This window comes from Diceros bicornis, chromosome 8, assembly GCF_020826845.1.
Source record: "Diceros bicornis minor isolate mBicDic1 chromosome 8, mDicBic1.mat.cur, whole genome shotgun sequence".
Classification (NCBI taxonomy): Eukaryota; Metazoa; Chordata; class Mammalia; order Perissodactyla; family Rhinocerotidae; genus Diceros; species Diceros bicornis.
In genome coordinates, this window is record NC_080747.1 from 33,719,191 (window position 1) to 33,746,185 (window position 26,995).

Below are 26,995 nucleotides of genomic sequence, written 5' to 3' on the forward strand. Positions count from 1 at the left end.
TTCTAGATCAAAGACCACTTGGTCTAATACTCCCTATACACTGGGGGGAGAGGGGGGAGTTAAATCCACTGACACATGGCCTGGACCCTGAGTGAGAATTCATGGCATTGCGATTCTCCCAGTTTCCCAGGAAACTTTGGAATAGCTCTTCATGAGTTTCTTATCCTACCGAATTCTGTCAATTTTACTTGAAAATGTTTCTCCAATGTTCCCCTTCCCACTCCTCCATGACTGCTTTCAGGTCCTCATGACTTAGAAGCTTCCTTCTAAATCTCCCAAGCACAAGGGCTCTCCCAAACTCCAGGCTACTCTGACACATTCTGCCCTATGTCATTCTAAAAACAAACTGATCATATAGCTCTCCTACTTAAAAACATCTACTGTCTCCCTGTTGTTTAAATGTAGCTCAGTACACAAGGCACTTCAAATTCTCCTCTGCTAGCCTCAATCTACCCTTCCAGTCACATCTCCTGGCACTCCACCTGCCCGCTGCCATGTTCTCTATACTACAGCCACAATGAACTTCCCTGAGGATGCCAAGCCCTTCACAACTCTTGGCCTCCGCACATATTTTGTTTCCTCTGCCAGAAATGTCCTTTTCCCTCATCTCCCCTACCCTGACCCTATTTCCTGCCTGAAAACTCCTATAAACCCTTCAAAACCCAGCTCCTTTAGGCCTTCTCTGATTCCTGTACACAACGATGGTTGCCCCCTCCTCTGTGGTAGGTATGTAACATGCTGTTCATATCAACCCTTCTGTACTATACTATAAATATCAATCGAGATGTTTATCTCCCCTTCTAAACTGTAAGCTCCTAGAGGGCAGTGACTTTTATTCATTTTTCATGACAGGTTTATTGAGATATAATTCACATATAAAGTTCAGTTTTTAAAGTCCAATTTAGCATTTCACAGAGTTGTGCAACCATCACTACAATCTAACTGCAGAACATTTTTATCACTTCAAAAAGAAATCCTGTACTCACTGGCAGTCACTCTCTATTCCTCCCTGCCCCAAGCTCCTGGCAACCACTAATCTACTTTCTGTCTTTATGGACTTGCCCATTCTGGACATTTCATATAAACAGAATCATACAACATGTGGTCTTTTGTGACTGGCTTCCTTCAGTTAGTGTATCTTCAAGGTTCACCCACGTTGTAGTATGTATCAGGACTTCATTCCTTTTCATAGGCAGATCATATTCCATTGTACAGATATACCACATTTTGTTTACCTGTTCATCAGTTAATGGACATTTGGGTTGTTTCTACTTTTCAGCTATTATAAATAATGCTGCTATGAGCATTTGTGTACAAGTTTTTGTGTGGACATATGCTTTCAATTCTCTTGGGTGATTACCCAGGAGTGAAATTGCTGATTATAAATTTTTTGATATATATATACATATATATATATGTATATATATAAAACTTTTTGAGCAACTGTCAGACTGTTTTACATATCAGTTGTACCATTTTACATTCCCACCAGCAGTGTATGAAGGTTCTAATTTCTCCACACCCCTGCCAACACTTATTATTATCTCTTTTTTATTATAGCCATCCGAGTGGGTGTGAGGTGGCATCTCATTGTGGTTTTGATTTTTATTTCCCTTTCATTTTTATATTCTCAGAATTTCCAGTTTCTTTTACAAAGCCTGGCATATAAGAATACCCAATAAATGCTTGTCATTAATCCATTCACTCATTCATTAACTAAATATTTATCAAGCGTCTGCTATGTAGCAGTTGCCCTTCTCAAAACTAAGAACACCACAATGTACAAAATAAGCAAAATGAATGAGGAATGAGTAAGCAAATGCTAGTAATCTTGGGGGTTGGTCTTCAGTAGAGAGGTGGTCCTGGATTTCTGATGGGTAGATGAGACACAATGATTTTGCTGTCACCTCCACATCCACTCATCATGCTGTTCTGCGTGTGACTTATGAAGCTCCAACATCAATTCAAGAGGATCAATTCCTACTCCAGAGCCAGGTGTAAGTTCAGAGTGAAGAGTATGACAAGAGTTAATAACACTCCTGCCATCATTCTTCTGCATGCAAGACAAAGAAACATCTGTTATATCTGGCATGTATTTGCTCCTTTTCTGGTAACAGCCCCACAGTTTTTCTTGGGGAATCAGCCTTTCCACACGCTCATTCATTCATTCAACAGATATTCTTTTGTACACTATTATGCGACAGATATGGTTCAAACTGCTGAGGTTACAGCAGTGAACAAAACTGACAAAATAAAAATACCTAGTTCTTCACGGGGCTTACATTCTAGGGTTTAGCCCATGTGCTTGAGGCAGAGATGAGTCTATCCCTTACTTCATGGGACATATGGCCCAGGTCCAGCCAATCAGAGTATAAATCCCCATGGCTACGGTGACCGGTTCAAGGAGAAGCACATGACCCACACAGACTTTGCCAGAATAATCAGAAGACACGTGCTCTTTTGTCTCTTTTTCTTGAACTAGAAGACATAAACCTAGAGCTTCAAGGGGTCACCATGAAGAGACAACCCGCGTAAGCATGAACCTAACAAATGAGCAAGCAGAGCTACAAGACAGAACGAAAGGAGCAAGTTCTAATGACATTGTTGGAATCCCTGAAACACACCAGGCCTGAAACACGATACTCCTGGACTACTAAGGTACTGAAGCCAACAGATTTTTCTCTTTTTTTGCTTAAACCACTTTAAACTGGATTTTCTCCTTTTAACAACTAAAAGAGCCTTAATTAATACACAGAGTATTTCCTATGAAGTCTAAACAAAATTAGGTAAGCCAGGGTCACTTTAATTTCATGACTAACACAGCTTTCCTCAAACCCAGAGTCACAAAGACCCCAGCACTGAGGCATAACCCCATAACTCAGATGACATCTTAATACAAACCCGTGCTGGAGCCTGTAATTAAACCTGCCCACCTCTTCTCTTTTCTGAGACCTCTAGGCTTCTGTCAAGGAAAAGTTTGTCAATAATGACAGGAAACTCCTCTCTTCAATAATCTGCTCCTCTTCCTCTGCTCCCATGACACCCTTATAAAATTGGAAATTGACAAATGGGCCCAGGGTTGACAAATGGGCCCAGGGAAGCCCAGTGTTTGTTCCACTCTTGAAGAGACTTCACATGTTCTTCATTTTTATTTTTCTGCTACACAATTTTATTTCCACTGAGGAGTTAACGGCAAAACTTCTACCCTGAGGAATGTTGCCTTTTGAACTAAACCTCAAAGTATTAAGGAAATGAAATGAACTCAGATTATTTTTTTCTTTTAGGAAGTAGAGACAAAATAAAGCTGGTTTCCTGAAATTACTCATGAAAGAAAACTCTCAACGTGACAAAAATGATAAGAACTTCTCTACGAACAAAAGAGGCAAAAATTATTAGGAGGCAGCTTGGGTGACTGGGTCAGAGAGATCACAGGATTAGAACCTTGGAAGTTTCTGAAGCCAGGAGAGCAACTTCATACAACTGATTCACAGGGCAAGTTCCCCAGGCTCTGAGACAAAAGGGTGATTTCAACAGCTACGACTTACCCATCTAAGGGTTTCCCATGCCCCTTTCAACTTAATTGCCTGAAGGCTCACTCTGTTCTACGTTCCAACTGGAGCTGAGGAGAGTCAAGAGTGATGTACCAAATACTTTTCTTTAAGAAACTCAGTCAGATTGGGCAGTGAGAAGGGAAAGCTATTAAACAAACTCAGAACGGCTAAGGTAGGCAAAGGGTCTTATAAGAAGAAGGTTATTAGGGGTGAGGAGAGAGGTTCAGGGAACGTTTCCCACAAAAAGAAGAGGTGAGCTGGCTCTTGAAGGGTAGGTCCACCAGTGGACAAGGATGAGAAAGGCACTCCAGATGGGAGAACACCTGGATTCCAACATCACCCCTGGCAGATGTGATGACTGGTTACTTAGGCAACACAAATCAGAAACTGTGTATTCAAATAAGAATTAAGACCTTCGAAGTAGTCACTTCAGGATATTGTATGTTTATCCCAAGGATATTATCCCTGCTCAATTTCTAAGCTGTTTTCCTCATTTAGAAGAGCTTCAATGTCTTCTGCAGATGAATGTATTTTGTAAATATAGCTCTGGACTTTTATGGTCAAGTCTGATGAATATGGTCAATGATCAAGATTGGGAATACTGATTTAGGGGAAAAAAATAGGTGGGCTATAAAGTAATGACACAGATTTTCTAGAGTAACTGACAAGCTGGACTTCAAGTCAATTCCAAAAGTGAAAAAATATTAAATAATGGCAGAATCCTTGAAATAGGGTAATTACTTGGCTATGTCACGGCAGGGAAGGGAAGGGACTCGGAAGGGACTCTTGAAGGTTCAACAGGAATTTTCCAGGCAGATAATGGTATACATACTAGTATGTCTGTTTGTTTTTTAAAAAGGCTCCCTGTAGTCACAGCTCCTGAGAGTTGGAAAACGAGATTGAAGGCATACCTTATGCCAGTTATTGGTCCAGACTCTCTCTCACTAGCCACTATTTGAATTCTCAAGTAAAAAATGGCTGGAATCTGATACTCCAATGAAATAAGAATACCGCTTTCCTTGTAAAATGTGTTACATCCTATACCAGGTGCATGATAGAAGCAGCTGTTATTAAAAAACCATGCTGGATAACGGTTTCATTATCTCTTATACAACTACCAAGGAATAAAGCAATTTGAGTACCAACAGGAAGAATGAATACATTAGCATAACAAAATATAGTGACAATAAGAAATTTCCAGAAGTTATTTGATAAGTTCACCTCCATTTACTAGAGGAAAACTCATCATTTTACATATTTGCCAGCTTTGTCCTTACAATGTTTCCATACTGAGTCTATCTTGCATTGTATCAAAAGATTTTAAATTATTCTCAACATTCAAAATATATTTTTTATTTTTTTTTGTTGTTGTTGAAGACAATTCGCCCTGAGCTAACATCTGTTGCCAATCCTCCTCTTTTTACTTGAGGAAGATTCGCCCTGAGCTAACACCTGTGCCAATCTTTCTGTACTTTGTATGTGGGTCGCTGCCATAGCATGGCTGACGAGTGGTGTAAGTCCATGCCCAGGATCCCAACCCAGGCCGCCAAAGCAGAGCGCTCCGAACTTAACCTCTATGCCACAGGGCCAGCTCCTAAAATGTATTTTTTAAAAGGACATATGTATGTGCCTTGATTTTCCAAAATTAATACACCTATTCAAATATGTATTTACAAAGAAAATCTAATCCCTGCCCCGAGATTATCACAGCATGAGTAGATGGCCTCTAAGAATCACCTCTAAGTTCCTAATTTTCCTGTGTGAACTTAGGTTTATCATATTGTTTTTGGCTGATTTTTATAAAAACGGATGTTTCCTGCCACCCATATACCCCTACTGAGCTTAATGTTTATTTTATTATGTTTTATTTTAGTTCTCTATTGAAATGTAACATGCAGTGTTACATAAAGGAGAAAAGGGTTTGGACACACTTAATGAGTTTAATTTTAGAATTTAGGGACATTAATATTTGTCTATGATTTAAATCTACTTATTTAAAAACTCAGAATTTGTTGAGTAGTATGTGTCCAACAAATACGGAATCTACCCAGATCTATCTGCCACTTGTAGTCCTATATATGTTTAATTTAAAATGTTAAGGCAATTGCTTTTTATTATATTACTGTGAGGCTAAGAAGTAAATCACACTCTGTTGTCTGTAGACTAGCATCCATCATGACACAAAGAAAAGGCCATACAATAAAATTAAGGTGGTTTTCATAAGGCCTGAAAATAATCAGCATTAGATGTAGGGAGAATACTGAATTGGGAAGCTCTATTCTAGACAAACCCCACAACGGCTAAAATGCCGTTTACAGAGATTCACCACCGTCACCTCCTTTGTTCATATCTAACAGTTCACGGGCTATAATGTACAGTGCTAAACGGCAAAATTTGATAGTTTTATTTCCCATTATAGTCACCTAAAATATTTTCACATTATGATATTAGTAGAATCATGCAATTATTACATGAATACAGTTAAGTCCAATTGATTCTTCTGTCTTATTTTAAAGATTCATTTTTCTACTACACTGGTGAAGAACAATGAAAACCAAAACCATGTTATTTTAGAAAATCATAAGTTTAACATCAAAACAATTATCTAGCATATATATTTGTTAAAGTTTTAATATTCAACTGCTTCTTTGCATTGAAACATGTGAAAGTGTATCTGACCTGGAAGTACTTCTGACATGGATCACTGGACGTCCAAGCTGGCGCAGGAAATCGGTTATAATCTGAAATCTGAAAAGAGGGATCATTTGAGAAATTAAAACCCCAAATAACAAAGCATAAAAAGAAAAAAGCAGAGCCATTGAACATTTTTTCAAAAGCTGTCAAAGATATTAAACAAATTTTGGCAGATACTGTGCAAATTTTTGTTTATTGATATACCACTTTTGACTGAAATTTGAATTCCTGCTTAACCACATTTCCCACAAACATTTCTGGAGATTTTTTTCCATGCCAGGCTTAAGTTATCTGTTTATCAATTTATTTATCTACCTATCTTTGTGTCTCAAGTTTCCCATGTTTTTTCTCATTAAAAACACACAATTCAGAAAGTCAATAAGGAAAAAACTGGTACATTTCACCACATAAAAATTTAAACCTTCTGTTTAGGGAAAAAAAAGGCTATAAACACAGAAAAGACCAAAAGCAAACTGAAAAAAATTAACACCACAGATGACATAAAAGAGTTAATTTTCTTTATACAGAAAGAGTTCCTTGAAATTATTAAGAAAAATATGAATAAGCCTGTACGAAAATGAGCAAAGGACAAGAACAAGTCCCAACAGAAACACAAATGTCCAATAAACATATAACTAACCTCACTCAAAACTAAAGAAAATGCAAACTTAAATAACAATGACTTACTGGTTTGTCTATAGCAGACTGCAAAGATTAATAGGCTTGATAATACCAATCTAAAGCAAGAACAATAGAAATAGAAATCTCAAACTTTGGTGGTGGGAGCAAAACTCTTTGGATGGCCATTAAGAAATATCTGAGCAAATTTAAAAAGCATGGACCTCATTGCTCAGCAATTCCATTTCCAAGAATTTATTTATAGATAAACTTACATGGACTCTATTGTTCTAAAAGCAAAGATCAGTAACAATCTAACTCTTCTTCAATGGACAGCTGGTTCATTAAATTATGATACATACATACATATAGCGGAGTACTGTGCTGCCATTTGAAAAAATGAAGCAGGTCTACCTAAGCTGATATGAAAAGGGCTTTAAGACATACCACTAAAAGGTGAGTAATCTGCATAGCATAGCATGATTGAATTTGAGTAAAAATTTTAAAAGCATATACATGTGCATATATACATGCATGCACATATACATACACATACATATTTGCATTTACATAGAAAATTTCTTAAAGGAATAATAAAAAACTAGATACAGTGGTAAACTCCCAGTTTACCAAATTAGACACGTAATAAGGAAAACTGAAAACAGACCTTGTCTCCAATGAGCTGCTATCAGGAATGTCACTTAGAATGATAATCTATTATATTAATTCAAATGCAGATACTGCATGATTCCAGTTATATAAAGTACAAAAACAGGAAAAACTTATCCATGTCAGGATAGTGGTTTACCCTGAAGGGCAGGAAAGGGGGGAGAAAGTAAGAGGGCAGCCTTTGGGGGTGACGTGATGGTAATGTACTGTTTCTCGATCTGGATGTGAAAATCCATCAAGCTGTATGCTTATGTGCACATTTCTGTATGCTTACTACACTTTAAGGAAACGTTAAAAGAAAAAGTCAAGTGCTAGAGCTTTTCTAAAGCATTATTCAAATTGAGAAACTTTATATTTCCAAAGACAAAATTTTAATCTAACCTTTCCAAACTTTAACCTTTAATGGGCATTACTTTCAACTTTATGATTCAGATAATGACCTGACAACCTGGTCTACTGGCCCACAATACATTTTTAATTATATTTGCACATATTGTGGGTAAGGCTCATTACTCTCGTATAATTAAAAGGGTGGGTTTATTTTAAACTGTCCTGAAACAGCAAGGGATGCTTCCTCTACGCACCTTTGCTTTTGTCCTGTATCTTTCTCAGCTCCTTAAAAGTATTTTGCAATTCAGTTTCCCTTTTCTTAGTTTTTGTCTTCAGTGCCCCTTAAGTTACAAGCAAAGAGAGAGGTGAGGTGATAGATATTTCAAGCAAATCAATACCACTAAAGTAGAGGTAAAGCTAAGAAAAGGCATACTTACAGGAGTATTTTGAAAAGGCTTGAACAAAAACTAAGAACCCACATACTTTTTAGTGTGCATAATCCTTAAAATAAAATATTCCTTTTTCTCCAACAAGAAATAAGCTCCAACTTCTATAAAGTTAAGAATTGAACATTATGCTAATCACTTCATATTTTAAATGGCCCTGTGCTATTACTATCTGACCAGTATTTATCACGTGCCATGCATTATGCTAGAAGCAGAAGATAGTTTCATGAACACAAACATATTACCTCCTCTCATGGGATTTAAAGTCTAGTCAGGGCGATGGATGTTAATCACAAAATTACTCAAGTCAGTATATAAGTATATATGTTCTGGAGGAAGAGAACTCAGTTCTACGAGAAAATGTAATGAAGGAACATGTGCCAGACTGGAGAGTAAGCAAACACTTCCCTGAGAAAGGAAAATTTGAGTTGCAATTTGAGGACTAAATAGGATTTAGCTAGATAAACATTTATTAAACACCTACTATGTGCAAGGCACTCTCTGGTCCTAGGGATGAAGAACTATATATCCAGAGCTATTTTTCCCTAGGCACTTATATCCTTAATGAATAATTCTAATCTAGTAAAACAGTTTATGAGGACTTCGTGGCATGGATTAATTCTACATAAACAATAACCTGAAAAATATAAAAGCACTTATGTGTGGTTTTAAGAAGAACCTATAGCTGTCCTGTCCAATATGGTAGCCACTAGGAGAGACATGGAGCTACTGAAGACTGACTACTGCAACTGAGGAACTGAATTTTTTATTTTATTTAATTATAATTAATTTAAATAAAACTTTATAAACTGATATTTGACTCTTTTTAGAAATAAGTAAGTTTAGAACTTCTTGGGTAGGTGAATCTACTTTTTCAACTATCAATTTTATGAAATCTAAATACAGATCAAGCATTTCTAATGAAATTTTGCATCTGAGTTGAGTGCTGTAAATATAAAACACACACTGATTTTGGAGACTTAGCATGAAAAAAAGTAAAATATCTCATTAATAATTTTTAAATATTACATGTTGAAATGATAAAATTTTAAATATATTGAGTTAAATAAAACATTGTTAAATTTAATTTCACCTGTTTCCTTTATTTTTTTCAATGTGAATATTAGAAAATTTCCAATCACATATGTGGCTTAGATTACATTTCTATTGGAGAAGCACTGATCTAGGGAATGCAGACAAATTCCAAAACTTAACCCCAACCAAAATATTATCTACCTTTCCTATAAAAGCAAAGACAGGCAGAAATGCTACCTCAGCGGTAAAGCTAAAGAAGGTTTGGCAGAATTCAGAGCAAGCGGCTTTGTTTCCATAAAAATCACATACTGAGTTCAAAGACATTCAAGACTCAAGGTAGGCCACAACAACCTCCACATTAAGAATACAGTTGTGATTTTAAAACAATGCATAAAACGACCTAAGTGAGACAATCTGGCAACAACCGCCTCCCTTCCAGCAGCGTTTTCACGCGTCTCATTAATGAAAATCCATAATGTTGATACGTCTTGTGATAACGCTACTGAAGCTCAATAAATGTCCGAGAGGACCACAGACAAGAGCACCCAAGCAGAAGTCACGAAGGCACTATTAAACGAATAAATAAGTGAATAAATAAATAAAATGCCCACTTGTATTTTAGTTCAGTATAAGACACTATGTACTTTTAAATGATGCCCAAGGGAGATAAAGATATAAATAAAAATCAAAGAATTTTACTTTACCTGTCTTCCCCAAATACAGACAAAATAGTCTGACAAATTCTTCTCAATTTACTCCGCTCTGTCCTGTCCACTTCTTCTTTAGATCTTTAGCATTTCACGCAGTTCCACAACTCCTGCCCCAGCCTCCAGTCTAATCCCGCCCAACACCTCCTTCCAGGTCTATCCCGGCTCCACAATGCCAGATAAACACTGCTCCGTTCACAATCACTCTCTTATCCAAAAACCTCCAGAACAAAGTTCTTTCAGCCATGGACAATCTAACACCCAACTGATTCTAGAGCTTCTCATGGACTCAAATCCTTCATTACCTTCAAGTAGCTACTTTCCTGAAAACTCTAACCTATGCAATCTTATCAGACACGACGCTCCCTTGCTATAACAAATATTTTATAACATCCCCTTTACTTTCTTGAAATGAAATTCATAGATAGTATAACCTATCTGCATATAAATCCCAGAAAAAGATAAATAATAGGAGGGACACATTTCAATAGATAATTCTTGGGCCTGACTACACTAGCAGTCACAATGAACAGTCACCAGATGCTTGCATCTATAGGCAGAATCACCGTGAGCAACGAGAGCTACAAATGCAGACTGACAGAGGCGTGTGTCGTGTCATCAACCCAGATATCATGATTTGCACTGCAGTCAATGACATCAATTTAAAAATGCTGAACTCTAAGAAAATTCCAAAAAATATTAAATACAATTATCTTTCAATTAGAAGTCTCCACTTCTGGAATATATAGTATATATTAAAGACATAAAAAAATACTTTATGTTTAGAACTTCTAGGCTCAGATCATTATAAACATGTTGTTCACCTACATGAATATTTGGCAGGGTATTTGCAAGCTTTGCAGAGTACGACACTTTGTTATACAGGGTTGTCCTGGGTACTGCAAGACATTTATCATCCCTGTTCTCTACATCAAAAATGCAAATAGTGGGCTCTCTTTCACACTTCTTAAGGGGTGCTCTAGCCACATCCAGCCCCCCAACTTTGAAAATTATGACTCAGTCCAGAGTTATCTCCTCCTCTTCTTAACTCATTCAACATTTAGGTCCTATATGATCTTGAACCAAATACTTAATGTCTATAAACGTCTCTTACTCAACTGCAAACTGAATAATCTGACATCAACCTGACAGTTACTATGAGGATTGAATGAGATATGATAGGTTGCTTGCTTGCTTTGCTTTGTGCCTGGCAGATATTTAACATACAATAAATGCTAACTATTATTACTATTTTTTTTTTCTTACATATGACCTGTTTTCTCAACTAGGTTATAAGCTTTCTGAAGAAATGCAAAATGCCTTGGAGATCTCTGCACATCCACCATGAGCACTCAGTAACCCTGGTGGTCCACATCTTTCTATCTTCTCTCGTTGATGTCCTGCCCTCTTGTGAAAATGTTCACAAATAACAGGCTGAGTTCAAGAATGGAGCTAAGAACTGCAATTATAATGGAAAATTTCTTTCTGCCATTACTGAAACCATTATTGTAACCTGCCAAGCACAGCAAGGGCTCTCAAAAAATGGTCAGCTTACACTGCTCTTGAAAATCTACAGGGCTATATTAATTGATAAATACTTTTTTTTTTTTTTTTTTGGCAAGGAGATCAGCCCTGTGCTAACATCTGCCAATTCTCCTCTTTTTTTGCTGAGGAAGACTGGCCCTGGGCTAACAGCCATGCTCATCTTCCTCCACTTTATATGGGATGCTGCCACAGTGTGGCTTGCCAAGCAGTGCGTCAGTGTGCACCCAGGATCCGAACGGGCGAATCCCGGGCCGCCACAGTGGAGTGCACGCACTTAACCGCTTGCGCCACGGGGCTGGCCCCCATAAATACTTTTAAAGTAGACATTGCATTTCAGGATTACACCTAGCTCCAAATACATGCTGATTCAATCTTACTTTAAGGTTTTAAACATTTTTCCCTGAAGAACTTAATCTCTCCTTCCAAATCTATAAAATGGAGCAGTTGCATCAGATGCCCAGGGTTCCTCCCAGTACCAACACTACATAACATTTATTAAGCACTTACTACATCCCAGGCATTGTGCTAAGTGGCTATTTTGTAAGGATTATCTCATTTCTCACTTCCAACAACCCTATGAAAGAGGTACTACTATTACATCAATTTTACTGATGGGGAAACTGAGGCACAGGGGATTAGGTAACTTGTCCAAGGTCACACGGCAGGCAAGTGACTAAGCTGGTATCAGGACCCATATCTGTCAGCCTCCAAAGACCAGGCTCATGACCACTATGTCACATTTCTCAGGACTTTCTCTTGAAGTTGACTCAAATCACCTGAGCTAATTAACTCTGCAAGACAATTCTCACCACATTATGAATTATCATTATTATTCTTTTGAAGTTCACATCCAATATCCTGATAGACAGGTCAACTAAAAACAAAGGGGACTCTCAACTGCTGGCAAACAAACCTGAGTCCTCTTTTTCCTTATAGCTCAAGAAAGCAAGACAGAGCGCAACTGAATAAACGCACGAAATTTTAACTCACTCTGGGGGCGGGTTCTAAAGTCAGAAAATGAAGCAAAACTTGACAACAAACTTACTTCAAAAATCCTTTAAATTGCCTATTTAGAATAACACACACAGCTTCCGTTAAACAACTAAAGTGTGTATAATTTTATGATGCACCCATAATGAAGGGTATTCAGCAAGTATATGTATATGCAAATTTTTATTTCAGTATTTTTTATTTCTACAGAGAAGAGAGTAGAGGTATAGCACATAATATTGCAGTCTATGGGAATAAACTTAATTTTTAAAAAACTTTTTGAGATATTAACCATTGCTAGTGACAACTTTTTGCCATCCACATACCTGCATGCTGCACATCTGCTGTTCACAATCACTGTTCTGGAAGAGCCTAAATTTAACCCTTGTATAACTCAAAATAGAAGGAAAACAGTTGCAGCAATAAAGGTGCAGGGACTGGTCCTATCTCTACTATCTGTATCTTAGGCAAAAATACTTAAGGAGGTTGATTTGTGATTCTAGCTCTTTATTCAATGTTCTCAAGGCCAGATTTCAAAACCAATTCCAAGAACACTATCAAACAAAGAAAAATATGCACAGACAGGGAAAACCCTGTTTCCTGAAATGTTTCCCAATGGAAAATAACAACTGGAAAAGAAATATTTTCAAGATAGAATAATAAATGTAGATTTTCCACTGAAGAGTTACCTTTATAATTCTTGACAAGAAATTTTTTTTATTGAGGTATATTCAACCAAAAAAAAATTTTTTTTGTGTGTGAGGAAGATCAGTCCTGAGCTAACATGTGTTGCCAATCTTCCTCTTTTTGCTTGAGGAGGATCAGTCCCGAGCTAACATCTGTGCCAATCTTCCTCTATTTTGTATGTGGGATGCTGCTACAGCACGGCTTGACGAGCAGTGTGTAGGTCCACGGCCAGGATCCAAACCTAAGAACCCAGGACCACTGAAGAGGAGCACACAAACTTAACCAGGTCACTAGGCCAGCCCCACGACAAGACATTTTTTAAATGAAGCAAAAGCTTGCCCCACAAATATACTTGATCTCTATTTTTCATATTTCAAAGGCATAACCTCTGCAGTTTAGAAATAACAGCAATGTTTAACACTTCTAAGAAGTGCCAATTTAAAATATGCTGCTGGATGGCTGTGGAGGACAGACTGCATTAATGGCCTCAATCAACCACCTCTCTGTCTCCTCACTCTCTGCTCTGTAACCAGGCAGTCCCTTCCCACTGGCTCTGGCCTAGCTCTGTGACTTGCTTAGGTCAATAGGAGGTTAGCAAATAGGATGACAGAGAAGCTCGAAAAGCATGGGCCCATTTCCAGCCGCCTGAAAAAGATATGATGTGTGCTACTGCCAGAGAACACACACAGGTTGGCTTATTGGAAGGATGCTGAAGATCTGGGTAGGACAGTTGAGTTCTCTTGGCCAAGGTCATGTTAGACCAGCCTAAGCCATCCGCCCATCAAACATGCAGCAGAGTGCTGTAAGGATCGTCACACTATACCTGCAGCTGACTATAGGCACATGGGTGAGCCCAGCAGAGACTCTTAAGAATCACTCAGCCATCCTGCAGATACTAATGGCTACTGTTTAAGCCACTAAATTTGGGGGTGGTTCATTATGCAGCATTATTGTGGCAACAGATAAATGATACACTAATTATACCTACAACAACCAAAATGAGATAACACAAGAGCCGCTGGGATTAAACCTGAATTGATCCAAGGAAGGTATGATGCTATTTGAGGATATCGCTGTGGAGAATCAAGCTCTGTCTTGGAGATTTACGCCCTGTGTAGGTTACAGAGGGCCGTCTTGATCAATATAGGCTACATCTTTGGTATCTACTGTTGTTCATTCACAACACACAACCATTTATGCTTTGCGCATTAGAATACCCTGTGATGGCAAATTTTAGGAATTTGTCATAAGGACATATAAGCAGCATTATTTCTACTAGAAACAAAATCAGAAACAAGTTTAATGTCCATCAATAGAAAACTAATTTAAATCAAGTATCACATCTATACAATGGAATACTAAAAAGTGAGAATGTTTCTTTTTTTGTGTGAGGAAGATTAGCCCTGAGCTAACATCTGATGCCAAACCTCCTCTTTTTGCTGAGAAAGATTGGCCCTGGGCTAACATCCGTGCTTATCTTCTTCTACTTTATATGGGACACCGCCACAGCATGGCTTGACAAGCGATGCGTCAGTCCGCGCCCAGGATCTGAACCTGTAAACCCTGCGCTGCCGAAGCGGAGCGTGTGAACTTAACCACTACGTCACCGGGCCAGCCCCAGGATGTTTCTATATTTAGTTACACAGAAAGATCTCTACTAAATACTATTGAATGAAAAAACTAGTTATAAAACAGTATGATGAGTATATTGGCATTTAATACCCAGCGCTTTCAATTTTTCTGTATGTTTGAAAATTATCATAATAAAAACTTGGAACAAAGGCAGCATGTATAGTGTTATTCTTTCATAAATTTTTAAAAACCTTTTTATGGTAAAATAAAACACAGATTTAGGAAATCACACAGAACAAATAGCTTATTAATTATTATTTTTATAACACTCATAACTGCAACCAGATCAAGAAACAGACTTTGCTAGCCACCCCCCAGAAGGCCCTCCACCCTCCACGAAGTTCTTCCTTTCCATCAAAAGTAAACAAACTATCTTGAACTTACAGTAATCTCTTCCTTGCATTTCTTTATGATTTCATTACTCAACTGTACCACCGAGGTCAATATAGTTAATTCTTATTCATTTTTTAAAATTTGATATGCCTTTTAAGTTATATTTAATCTATCTTCCCCTTCATCCTTGTCTTTACCTTATAATTTATTCATTAAAGAATGTGGACCTTATGAGCTATGGAGTTTCCACAGTATGGATTTTGCTGACTGCATATTCATGGTGCAGGCGAACACATTCCGGCATCCTCTGAATTTCCTGCAAATTGGCAGCTGGACGCAGAGGCTTAAAAAAATTGAGATTCAGTCCACTTGGTGGTATGATCTTTCATCAAGAAGCACATGATATCTGATTTTACCTGGTTTCTAATATTAGCAGCCATTATCACTCAATTCCTGGATCCACTAAATCAACACGGGTTGCAAAATGGTGATATTCTAATTCTCTCATTTCATCTTCATTCATTGGGTGGAAAAATTTTAGGAGATGCCTCCCCTCATTTACTACTTGGTTATCCAGTGGTCGATCCAGATAAGAAAGGCAGGATAAAGACTCGATTCTTTCTTGACTATTTTCAAGGTCATGAATTGGTATTCCATTAACCTCAGGTGGTAACCAATAATTTTTTTTCATATCATCAGACCTCTTAGATTTAAGCATATTTGCAATTCTTATTTTTGAAACTCAAATTGTCCCATTTTTAGCCAGTAGAAGCCTCTTCAAGTTGGCTCCTGAGTTCTTTTGACACGGCCCTAATAATCTTTGCTGGCTTCCTTGCTATTATCTTGAGATGTCCTAGTCGCCTCTTATTTTTGCTGTTTGAAGCTCACTCTTCAGGAGATTCTTTAGGAAGAGCTCATAGGAACAATACTTCCTCCCCTGACTTCTAGCATGTTAATAAAGGTTGGTGTTCTTCATATTGGAAGGTCAATTTTGCTAGACATAAAGAGTATAGCCTCACATTTTCTTTTCTTTGAGCACCTTGAATATGTTATTCCATTTTCTTCTGGCACAAAGAGTTTCTGTCAGAAAGTGTGAGAACAATCTAACTCTCTCATTGCTGTTTTCCTCTTTTTGTCTAGATTCCCAAATAACGTTTTTTCTTCTTTTATTTTTGAATCCAGTAATTTTTATCTTGGCATTGGTTGTTCTAGGCTGATATTCTAAAATACATGATTTGCTCTTTAAAAATGTAGTTTCAAATCTTTTTTTCATGAAAATTTTCCTGAAATACAGAATGTGTACTGTTCCCTTGCTTTGGTTTTCTTTTCCTATTATGATATATTGGATCGCCTTTGCCTATCAATATTTGTCATCTTTTCTCAAATTTTATTTCTTTCTTCATTTCCTTTTGATTTTCACCTTTTTCCTCCTTTTCACCCTCTATTTCTCTGGGGGCAATATTTGTGGTGTTTATTTGACTTTGTACTCCATCTAACTTAGAATTTATTTCTAAAATGATTTTTTTAAATTTCTAATTCTTTCCTGAGTTCTGTCATCTTGTCTCTGAGATTTTTCTAATTCAGATGTAAGCTGCTTTTTCATGTCTGTATAATTTTTTAATATTCTCTTTTATCTTCTTTTGAAATTGTACATTATAGCTTTAATTTTTTTAACATATCTTTTTGGTACGTTTTCATTGTCTGCAAGGATATCACTGTTACTTTTTTTTAAATAGTAAGTCTGTATGGGATTTAATCTTGCTAAGGTTCTGTACTTATATGCAATTTTATAAAAGTACAGAACACTAACAAGATTAAATTCCATATAAACTTACTATAAAAAAAGAATAAGAGCGATATCCCTATAGAGAATGAAAACATACCAAAAAGACAAGTTAAAAAACTTTTAAACTGTAATACACTATTTCAAAAGAAGGTAAAAGAAATTATTTTTAAAAATTATACAAGACATGAAAGAAGAGCATACTTCTGAATTAGAAAATATCTATATAATTTATATAATCTATTTAATGTCTCTCTCTTCCCTATCTGGAAAGCTCCATGAGGGCAGGGACTAGGTCTGTTTCATTCATCAGTATATTCCTAGTGCCTGACACATGGCAGACGTTCAATAAATAGCCCATAAAGAAACGAATGGAAAAGTTCATTAGAATGTTAACAGCAGGAATCTTTGGGTGGCAGGATTTAGAAAAATGTCTTCTAATGTTTTGTATGTTGCTGATTTGTGTAAATTTTTTTATAATGAGTATTAAGCATTTTCATATTCAGAGCAAAAATTATCTTCAATTTGAAAGAAATAAAGTTTGTACAAGAAGCTATATATGTACATACGATATATCTTTAAAAAGCAAGCAAGCAGTAGCATCCCCACTCCCCTATCCTCACTACATATGTCTTCTATTCACAAATGAAGACCCTGGGGTAAAAGGTGATAAGGCTGAGTTTTACGAAGGAAGATTAGGTTTAGAGTTTGTGAAAAGGAAGACAGCAACCACCCATCTGCTTTCCATGCTATATTTGACAGATTTTATTCTGTAGCTCAGAAAACATGTTAATAGGACTTCTTGCGATGAGAGGAAGGGATTAAAAAAAGCAAAGAACCCTGTTGCGATAGTTTGGCATTAAATGGAAAATGGCTCACAGTGCCTGCAATTCACTGAACAAAGATAACATCTTTTCATAAAATCTACACTCCAAGACATCTCAAATATACGACCAAGAAATGCCGATGGCAGTGACGCAAAAGCACCAAACAGAACAATCCCAAACAAGATGAGAGGAAGCCTTAATTTGCTTAACTGGGCCTTCATATACCTATTAGAGAAAACATACGAGATGAACTGCCTCATAAAGCAGATGGTCTTCCCCACTTCGGTTTTTTTTTTTTTAACAAGATAATTAAAGGAAACGAAAGAGCAGGATTTTGTTAAATTGGCCAAGGAAAATGATTTCATCTGAAGTAGAATGCATGCGTTTTTGAAGAAAGGATTTCGAGTTTCCCCACAGAGCTGACACAGGTCATTTAGCCATTCCAAGGGCAACTGCCTCCTAGACAGCACGGAACACCCCAGCAGGCTCTGACATCAGAGGCAAGAAGGAAGGCTGAGGGGTAACATGGCCTTCTAGAAAGAGCACTGGACTGGGGAGTCACGTCACATGGGATTTGACTTCTTGATTTGTGATTCTAAGGAACCTAGTTCACTTTGTCATCTGCTAATTTTTCGTAGAGAAACCCATTATCCATTCCCCTATCCTAGCGTTGTAGTGAGAACAAAGGAGATAAAGAGAAAAATCTCTGTATAACAAAGAATATAAGTGCAAAATTGTTGGTTTATAATGGAATTTTGTTTAAATAGCTTCATTGCTAGATATATAAGTCCCACTGTGCTGTACTCTTGTGAATTAAAAATGGGGGGAAGGAAAATGAGAGTCCAGGTGTTTCGAGCCCAATAGAAGAAGAAATCATGTTCATGTTCTCCTCTAAGCTCTAAGACACTTTTTGAGGGAAAGGAGAGGCAGATAAAAGTATACGTCAAGGGCAACTCAAGATTCCATACCAGATCCTTGACTGAGACAGTGATGAGAGCCAGGGGTCTTTTCATCCACAAAGGGCATTGCCCCCAAATGTTGCCATATTTGGCTTGCCTACTGAGCCTGAGTTTCTAACCAAAGCCCAGGGGACAATATTAAGCCCTGAGTAACATTAAGTAACCACTAATTTTTGAGGGATTCTTCTTGGCTAAATGTAATAGTGAGCACCATCTCTCTCAGTTCTCACAAGCCTTAGGAGATAGGTAAGCACCATTATTCTCCATGTTTTACACAGAAGGACACGGAGCTACAGCGAAGTTAAGAAACTTGCAAAACATCAGGCAGCTAACAAGCAGCAGGGCCCAGGCTCCTCCCTGGTCTACTGATTCTAGAACCCCTAGTTTAATATCCTACTCTACTGCCTCTTCCAGGAAGTGGAAAAAAAGATGGAGCTGGTGAAACAGACTCCAACAATCTCATTTGCAGAGAGATCCCTCACCTACTGGTTCCAGGAGAAGATGAGTGTCATAACCAAGCAATTAGGTAAAGGCTTCTCTTCAGCCACATCACAAAAGCAACACAGAGCTTTCCTTCTGAGCTGCCTCCTAATTATCTCAGGATCTCTCCTACTCTCCCCACATTCTTGAAATCCCTTCTCTTCTCTCCTTTGGACTTTTCCTGATGCTTCCAACATCACTTTCTCAATCCCGCTCCATAAAAACCAAATCCACTCTACATTTCAAAAATTACAGTTAAATCCCGTTTCAACACATTTTGCATATGAATCAATCCTGATTTCACCACATAGTGGCTTAGAAGACATTTTGGCAATTTTCTTAATGATAATTTCTAGTACTTATATCACATTGACTATCTCTTAAGCATTGTCTTAAGACTTTATAGATATTAACCATTTCAATCCTTATAACCACTCTGTGAGGAGGAAACTATTATTATTCCCATTTTATAGAGAAGGTAACAGGCAGCAAGATACTAAATAATTGCCCGAGATCACACATCTAGCAGGCGGTGAAGCTATTTTGTTTTCAATCTCTCTGAACTTCACTTTTCTCATTCAAAAATAATATTTACTTCACGTGGTTACTAGGCAGAAATGGAATAAACATACCTAAAGCAGTTGAACACAATACTTAGATTCCCCCTTCTCCCTCTAGTATTTCTGGGATCATTCCAAGGTACAATCCAGAAATTTTTAATTAGCTGACAACAGGGAGATAAAAGAAGTGCTTAGTATTCCTTCAGACATGTCGTCTTACCTGTGCGGCACACCACCCCTTTGAAGTAAATATTACCACCCCCATTTTACAGATGAGAGATAAGAGAACTCATGCATGGACATTCTGCTGGTGAGTGAACCAGAATTTGAACCCACACATGTATACTGTCTTTCCAGTGTTTTTTAAGGGGCCTGAGGACAGAGACAGCCAAGTCTCCTAGTTCCCTCCATCATCCCCATGTAGTCGTACCCAGAGCAGTGCCTGGCTGTATAAATTCCACATGCGACCAACGCTGATGGGACTTGCCAGTGTTACCTGGAGAAATCAAGATGGAAAACCATAATCCAACACAAAAATAGGTGCAGCCACATTTACTGACCCTGCACAATTAGCAACTCCTCTGATAAGGAAAAGAAAAAGGAGGGAGCGAGGAGGAATGATGGAAGGAAGGAGGGAAGAAGGAAAGGTGGGAAGCGGGGGGGGGGGGGGGTAGGGGTGGGGGGTGGGGTGGGGAGAGAAAGAAATGGAGGAGAAGAAAACATGTCCTGTTGCAGAAATGGTAATGAAACATAAGCTAAACTGCAATCTCTATCTTCTCTCATCCACTTCAGATTTCTTTTCTTTGGTATGATCAGATTTCTGATCTTGGTACGACCTGCTGTCCCTTCTCGACCCTTCAGCTGGGGCTTGCAGTTGGAGGCCTCAGAAAGCACCCGCCCGATCAGCATCACCTTCTTCACAAAGGCAGCAGAGGGAAGAAAAATGCACTCAGCCCTGACCCAGGCCAAGGCCGCCACCAGGAACAGGGCGTTCCTCTAACACAGGATGTCTATTCACAAAGAAACACCAACGTCCTCCCCTATCTCTAGCCACGATCGGCTCCCCTTGTCAAAATGTAAGGGCAGACAGGAAAGTGAAAGGCAAAAATCCCTGCCAGGGAAGTTGAAACAAAGTTGGCCCCCAAATGCAGAACCACCCATTACCTCTCCTGCTTTCACACCCAATATTCTTAAACTGGGAAGAGGACAAGCCATCTTAGGATGGTAAATGCCTCAGTCACAAACTGCCCTAAAAAACTTTTCAGACCTACTGTGGGCCCAGTACCACGCTAGACAGATGAGCTTCGGGGGGGCTATAAACTCAGAAATTTGTTAGGACACACTTACATGGATCTTTTTTTCTAGATAGTTTCCCCAGTTAAGAACCACTGCACTAGTTGATCACAGTGAGCAAAGAGGGCTCCATAAAAATAAATCATCACCTTCCCACCAAATCTCCTTCTCAACTTCCCTAATCCAGTTAGGTGGATATCCAAGCAACGTCCGAGCCATCTCTGACTCTGTTCCTCTCCAGCCCCCATGTCCAACTGGGGACCTGGCACTATCCATCCATGCTCAGAGGCTACTGGTATCTGTATTCTCCTCCCTTCGTTTCCATGGTCATCACCTAGGCCGAGCTCTTTATTAACTCTCCTGGAGGCCTGCAATCCACCTCCTGATCACCCGTCTGCCCTCACTCGGATCCTCTTGCACACTCCTATAGATTCATCTTTCTAAGAGAGTCCACCACCTTTATCACCACCATATCCACGCTCCAGACCATTAAAAGTGGGACTCTAGGGCCAGACCACCTGGGTTTGAGTTCTGTCTCCATCACTTCCTATTAAATATCTCTTTGGGTAAGTCCTCTAACCTCTCTGTGCCTCAGTTTCCTCACCTGTAAAATGGATAATGAGAGTACCTACGTCAAAGGCTTGTTGTGCAAATTTACACAGGTGAGTGCATGTGGAGCACTCAGAATGGTGGTGGTACACAGTCAGGGCTATGTAAGGGTAAGCTATCATCATCATCGTCGTCATTATTACTTTAAGAGCTCCCCACTGAGTACCAAATAAAATTCCCACGCCATTGATAGGCTTTCAAGACGCTCCACACACTGGCCCAAACTAGCTCCAACTTGCCCCTAATCTCTATGGACAAAAGCCCTTCCTCTACCACCTGATCCCAAAGGGGCACCGGACTGGGCTCCACATTCTTTACTGAACCCATTGAAAATTTCCCATTGGCATGTTTCTACCATTTGCTCTGCCCAGGACACCCTGCCTCCTATCGGGGCCTGTTAAACCCTCACTAACTCTCAAGAATGAGCTCAAACACTTATCCCACCTTGGGCATTGCCATCAGGAATTTCAGCGGACAGCACTGAAGATACTAATGCATCTAGCAGGTTTTATGGTTCTGTCCCTACCTGCCCAAGAGCCACTTTCTGGTCCACCTCAAAGAAATAACCTTCCTCCTCTCTGGGCTTCAGTTTCCTGTCTGTAAAATGAGGCAGTTAGAACAGATGCTTACGAGGCCTTCTTCTGAAGGTCCTTGGGGTTACACGAACAACGTTTCCTTGTTCCTTCTGAACAATCTTTCATGAAGGAAGAAGCTGCATGGGGTAACCACATGTATTTTTATTTTGTAAATGAATGGCTGAAATTGTTTTAGGTCTCAAGTTCTGAGGTTATGAAAAAATTTGGATTTTACTAGATGATGTCTAAAATCCCTTTCTCTTTACAATTAGATGACCCCATGACTTATAGTCTCTATTCTTCTAACAGCTTAGAGGACAATTTTCATTTTATACCTTATATTATCTCCATGATGCATACCACAGAGCCATTTTTACGTTCCATGTGGAAAACAACACACTGAGTATTTCCACTAAGTCCAAGAGAGTAAAAAAGAAAATCCAAATTAATTCCCCCTATCCTTCTTTTCAGCAATGGAGAATTCCAAGATAAACTGTTTTCCATAAAAGTAGAGAACCAGCCCCCAAATTTCTTGAAATCACCAGAGTGGAACTTAGCTATAAAAAGTTTGAAAAATGGCCAGCCCCGTGGCTTAGCGGTTAAGTGCGTGCGCTCCGCTGCTGGCGGCCCGGGTTCGGATCCCGGGCGCGCACCGACGCACCGCTTCTCCCGCCATGCTGAGGCCGCGTCCCACATACAGCAACTAGAAGGATGTGCAGCTATGACATACAACTATCTACTGGGGCTTTGGGGGAAAAATAAATAAACAAAATTATTAAAAAAAAAAAAAAGTTTGAAAAGAAGCAGAAAATTTAATAATACCATTACCCTGAAATCCAATGAAGCCTGTTAGAGCTTCACATTTTTAAGAAATCAGACTATTTATGCTATTACCCCGAGTATTGCTATAGTTTCCTATAAAGCCATAAATGCACACAATGACGTTCACCAGAACACTGACTAAGACTATCATAAAAAAGGCCATAAGGAAGACACTGGCCATGAAGTATGGCTCCATGGAACTTGCTACAGCAGGTTCACATAGATAAGTTCATTTATTTTGAAAATTACATTTCTAAGTCCACAACTCATCACTTTCAACTATGAACAACTTTTAATACAAGTCAGAACTTCCTTTTTGGAGAGAGTTTTCACACAGGCTAAAGGTCACACCCAATATCAAGAAACATTTATGAGGCAATCACAGCATACAGGAAAAAGCTTATAACATCTCTATCTTTATTTGCTTTGGTTAGCATTGCATTCAGCTTTAAGTATCAAAAAACCTAACTAACTGTGGGTTCAATACATAAGAAGTAGCTGGAAGGCTCAGGGGTGCTCAGAAACAATGTCAGAGCAGTTATCTCCACGATGCTCTTGGCTTATCCTTCATGCTTGTCACCTCGTGGTGACAAGAGGGCTGCTGTGCATTCAGACATCTTATCAGCACTCAAGGCAGAAAGTAGGGGAAAGCAATGAAGGGCACTGACAGGCTCGTTTGTCAGGTTTTAAAAATCAGGACGATAAATGCTTTCCCAGAAACCTCACCCCATCCCAGTGGACTTATTCTCAGGTCTCACCAGCCAGAACTAGGTCACATGGCCACACCAGCTACAAGGAATGCTGGGAAGTCAGAGGTCAGATCAAACATCACTTCTTCAGGAGGATATTTCCTATGTCACCCATTGTCACGTGGGCGCTGCCCAGTAACTCTCTGTCACACTACTGATTTCTCCACAGTATGTACCACAACCCATAATTATAATTACTGGGTGGCCTTCCTATCGTCTGTCTCCTCACTAGAATGAATGGGAGTTCCACGGGAGCAGCGACCTTTCCTACTGTCTGCACCGCTCTATCCCTAGAGCTCTATCCCCAGAGCCCAGCGCACAGAAAGGGCTCTAGACCGTTAGTTTTGCCATCTTGCTTCTGGGATGGGATTGATGCAGCTGACCTCTAAGTCCCCTCTGTATCACTAACCCCTCAGTGTGGCCACCTAATGGACACAGCACCCCAAGGACCTGCCCTCAGCAATCCTGACTTTGGCATTTCCTCTCTCCCCAACTTCTCTTGCTTGTAACCCCTTCCTACTCCTCTCCTCCCACAGCTCCTGAAGCAGACAATACAGTGGTTCAGAGCACAGACCCTAGAGCAGACAGCCTGGGTTCAAATCCCAATTATAGCACCCACTGTGTAGCCTTAAATAAGTTCCTTATCTCCTCTGTGCCTCAACGTCCTCATCTGTAATAGAGTGATAGCAATAGGACCTACGTCACAGAGAGCTGTTAGGAGGATTGACAGAATATACAGAAAGTGCTTAGAACGGTGTCTGCCTATGTAAATGATTAATAACAATAAAAATAGATTACTATGAACTTGCCCTTTATTCTCACCAGGATATGCACTCCCTTGGACCCTTCAAATGTGACTCCCGTTCATTAGGTCCCTTCGTGATAACCCATTTCATCTGCCCCTCAAATACCACCCGTGGGACCTGCAATCCCATAGCTGTTCAGCCAGCTACACAATCTGAATCACACCTGTTCCTAGACCTTTGCATCCTATTGGAGGAAGATGCTCTCAAAATTTGTTTCTTCTCCTTGAACCTCACTGATTAGACACATCTTTACTGGCCCTCACTCTCCTCTAAACTGCTACACCACATAAGTGGATTCTAACTGACATAGTTACTACCTTTGGTCACCTCTACAGATGAAACATAAACTCTTTGAGGGCAACATGTAACTCTTCTCAGTCCTCCAGAGAAGCCAGCACAGCATTATGAGTAGAGCAAGTGCAGTATCAGTCCATCTAGTTACTGGCTCCGATCACCGCTCCAGCCTTAATGCCACTCTGTCCCTCAACTAGAAAAAGGAGAAGCCCTTTTAAGCCTTGCTTAAACTGGACTCTTCACTGTGAGGAACAGTGATTTAAAAAACAAAAGCCTTCTATCTCCCGACGTTCGAAAACAACAGGAAATCCTCTTTACCCCTAACCAAGCCCCCGTCACAAGGATAGGATGGTGGCAGGTACGCATGATTTAGTCAAGCCATGTTGGATTTATTGGTATCAAGTTCCAAATAAGCAAAATGTAACTTAAGCTCTTTGGGGAATTTTCTTGCACCCTGGGAAATGGGAATCAACTTTTCCCATAATTGGACACTCCTAAGAGAGAGTTCAAAGGAGAAACCTAATGTAACCCCATGGATTTAAGTATTTTCATAAAATCGAAAGAGAGAGACTGACTAAAATGTCTAGATAGACCTTTAACAAAGCATTCTCTATAGAATATTCAATAATGCATGCTTGCTATTTTCTATTTCTATATAGATACACTATCTATATCTATATCTATCTATACACATACACACACACTCATTAAAGAAAGGTCTAGAAGGTACAGAGGCTAACAAACTGACCTATCTCTCGACTCTGAAATATGCCATGTCATTCCTTTCAGAATGCATGGGTTTCATTTTGCAAAGACTTTTGTGGCCTTCATTCAGGCCACCAGAGTTCAATTTCCCCGGGAACAATTTCAAGTTTGCATAAACGAGCACGTGTCCAGGAAACCTGGAAAAATAACCCTATTTGCTTTGGTTTCAAAATTGTCTCATAAAGTTGTATATTTCTCTTCTTTCTTTTCCAGCAGCTGCTTGCAGAAGATGGGTCTTAAGCTCCCAAAGTCTGACTGGGGCATCTCCTTCCAGCTCCTCCGTTAGCAGGAGCCACTGTGGCTACCTCTCTGAGGACAACACATTCTTCTCATCTCTGAGTCAAAGCCTGTCTGCATATACAGAAGGGACCATTTCTAATCCATCCTCACCATCCAAATCCTCTTCATAGGGAGTGTAGGGAAAAGGCTGCTCAGAACCCCTAGAGTTGTTATCCCAAAAATGCTGGGCAGAGGTTCCCTTAGAACAAGAAAGCTAGCCTATGGAAAGAGAAAAAGTAAGTCACACTTAGTTCCCTCCAAGGACTATTCTGCTACGTTTTCTAGTCTCATTCCACAACAAAAGCAGATCCCAAGCACGCTTCTTTCCAGAGTGTTGATTCCTACTACTGACAATGTGACATAGGGCTTTTTAGTTCTGCTCTCTCTTTTTGTTACTGCAGGAGAGAGTGCTAGATCCAGAGCATCCATGTGAAGAGGAAACTTTTTCATTACCACAAAACAAAATTTCAAATCTCCACCTCAGAAGCAGATTACAGAGGGGTTTAAAAAAAAAACAAAAAGTTACAAAGAATAGATTTTAATTCAGACTGCCCAACTTTAATTTCTCTCTCTAGAGAAAAACATATACAAGTAACCTTTCTTTATTACTGTTAATATCAAAATATAACCTTATTTACTAGACATGAAAACAAGCACTATATTTACGAGTATCTAAAAACACTGGTAGTAGACAGGCCTCAGATAACCAATTTCACAGTTTGGGTTCACATGCCACAAAATATGTAGAACCTAACTTACTGATTCTGAGACATGCACAGAAAGTGATGTTCTCTGAGTGATGAGGTGGCCATCGTCAGATTGCACTTCACTACACTACAAAACTGTGATTACTCAGATAAAAGGCATCTCGGTAGAAGGATTTGCAGAACACTCATCCACTGAATTAATATTTTCTTAACTCTCATTTATGCTTAAAATTCCATGGAAATCAAGGAT

General features: G+C 39.1%; 1 protein-coding gene across 15 annotated transcripts in view; it reads right to left on the bottom strand.

Moving 5' to 3' along the window:
- Positions 1-26,995, bottom strand: part of APBB2 (amyloid beta precursor protein binding family B member 2) — a 355,319-nt gene that overhangs the window by 181,092 nt on the left and 147,232 nt on the right. For 14 of the 15 annotated variants that reach the window (XM_058546954.1, XM_058546953.1, XM_058546952.1 and 11 more), the window contains one exon: positions 6,231-6,299. In XM_058546954.1, coding sequence (XP_058402937.1) covers positions 6,231-6,249 — 19 coding nt within the window. In that variant the 5' untranslated portion in view covers positions 6,250-6,299. Of the gene's footprint in view, positions 1-6,230; positions 6,300-8,116; positions 8,204-26,995 lie in introns of all 15 variants that reach the window. The other variant, XM_058546949.1, reaches the window with a different exon arrangement.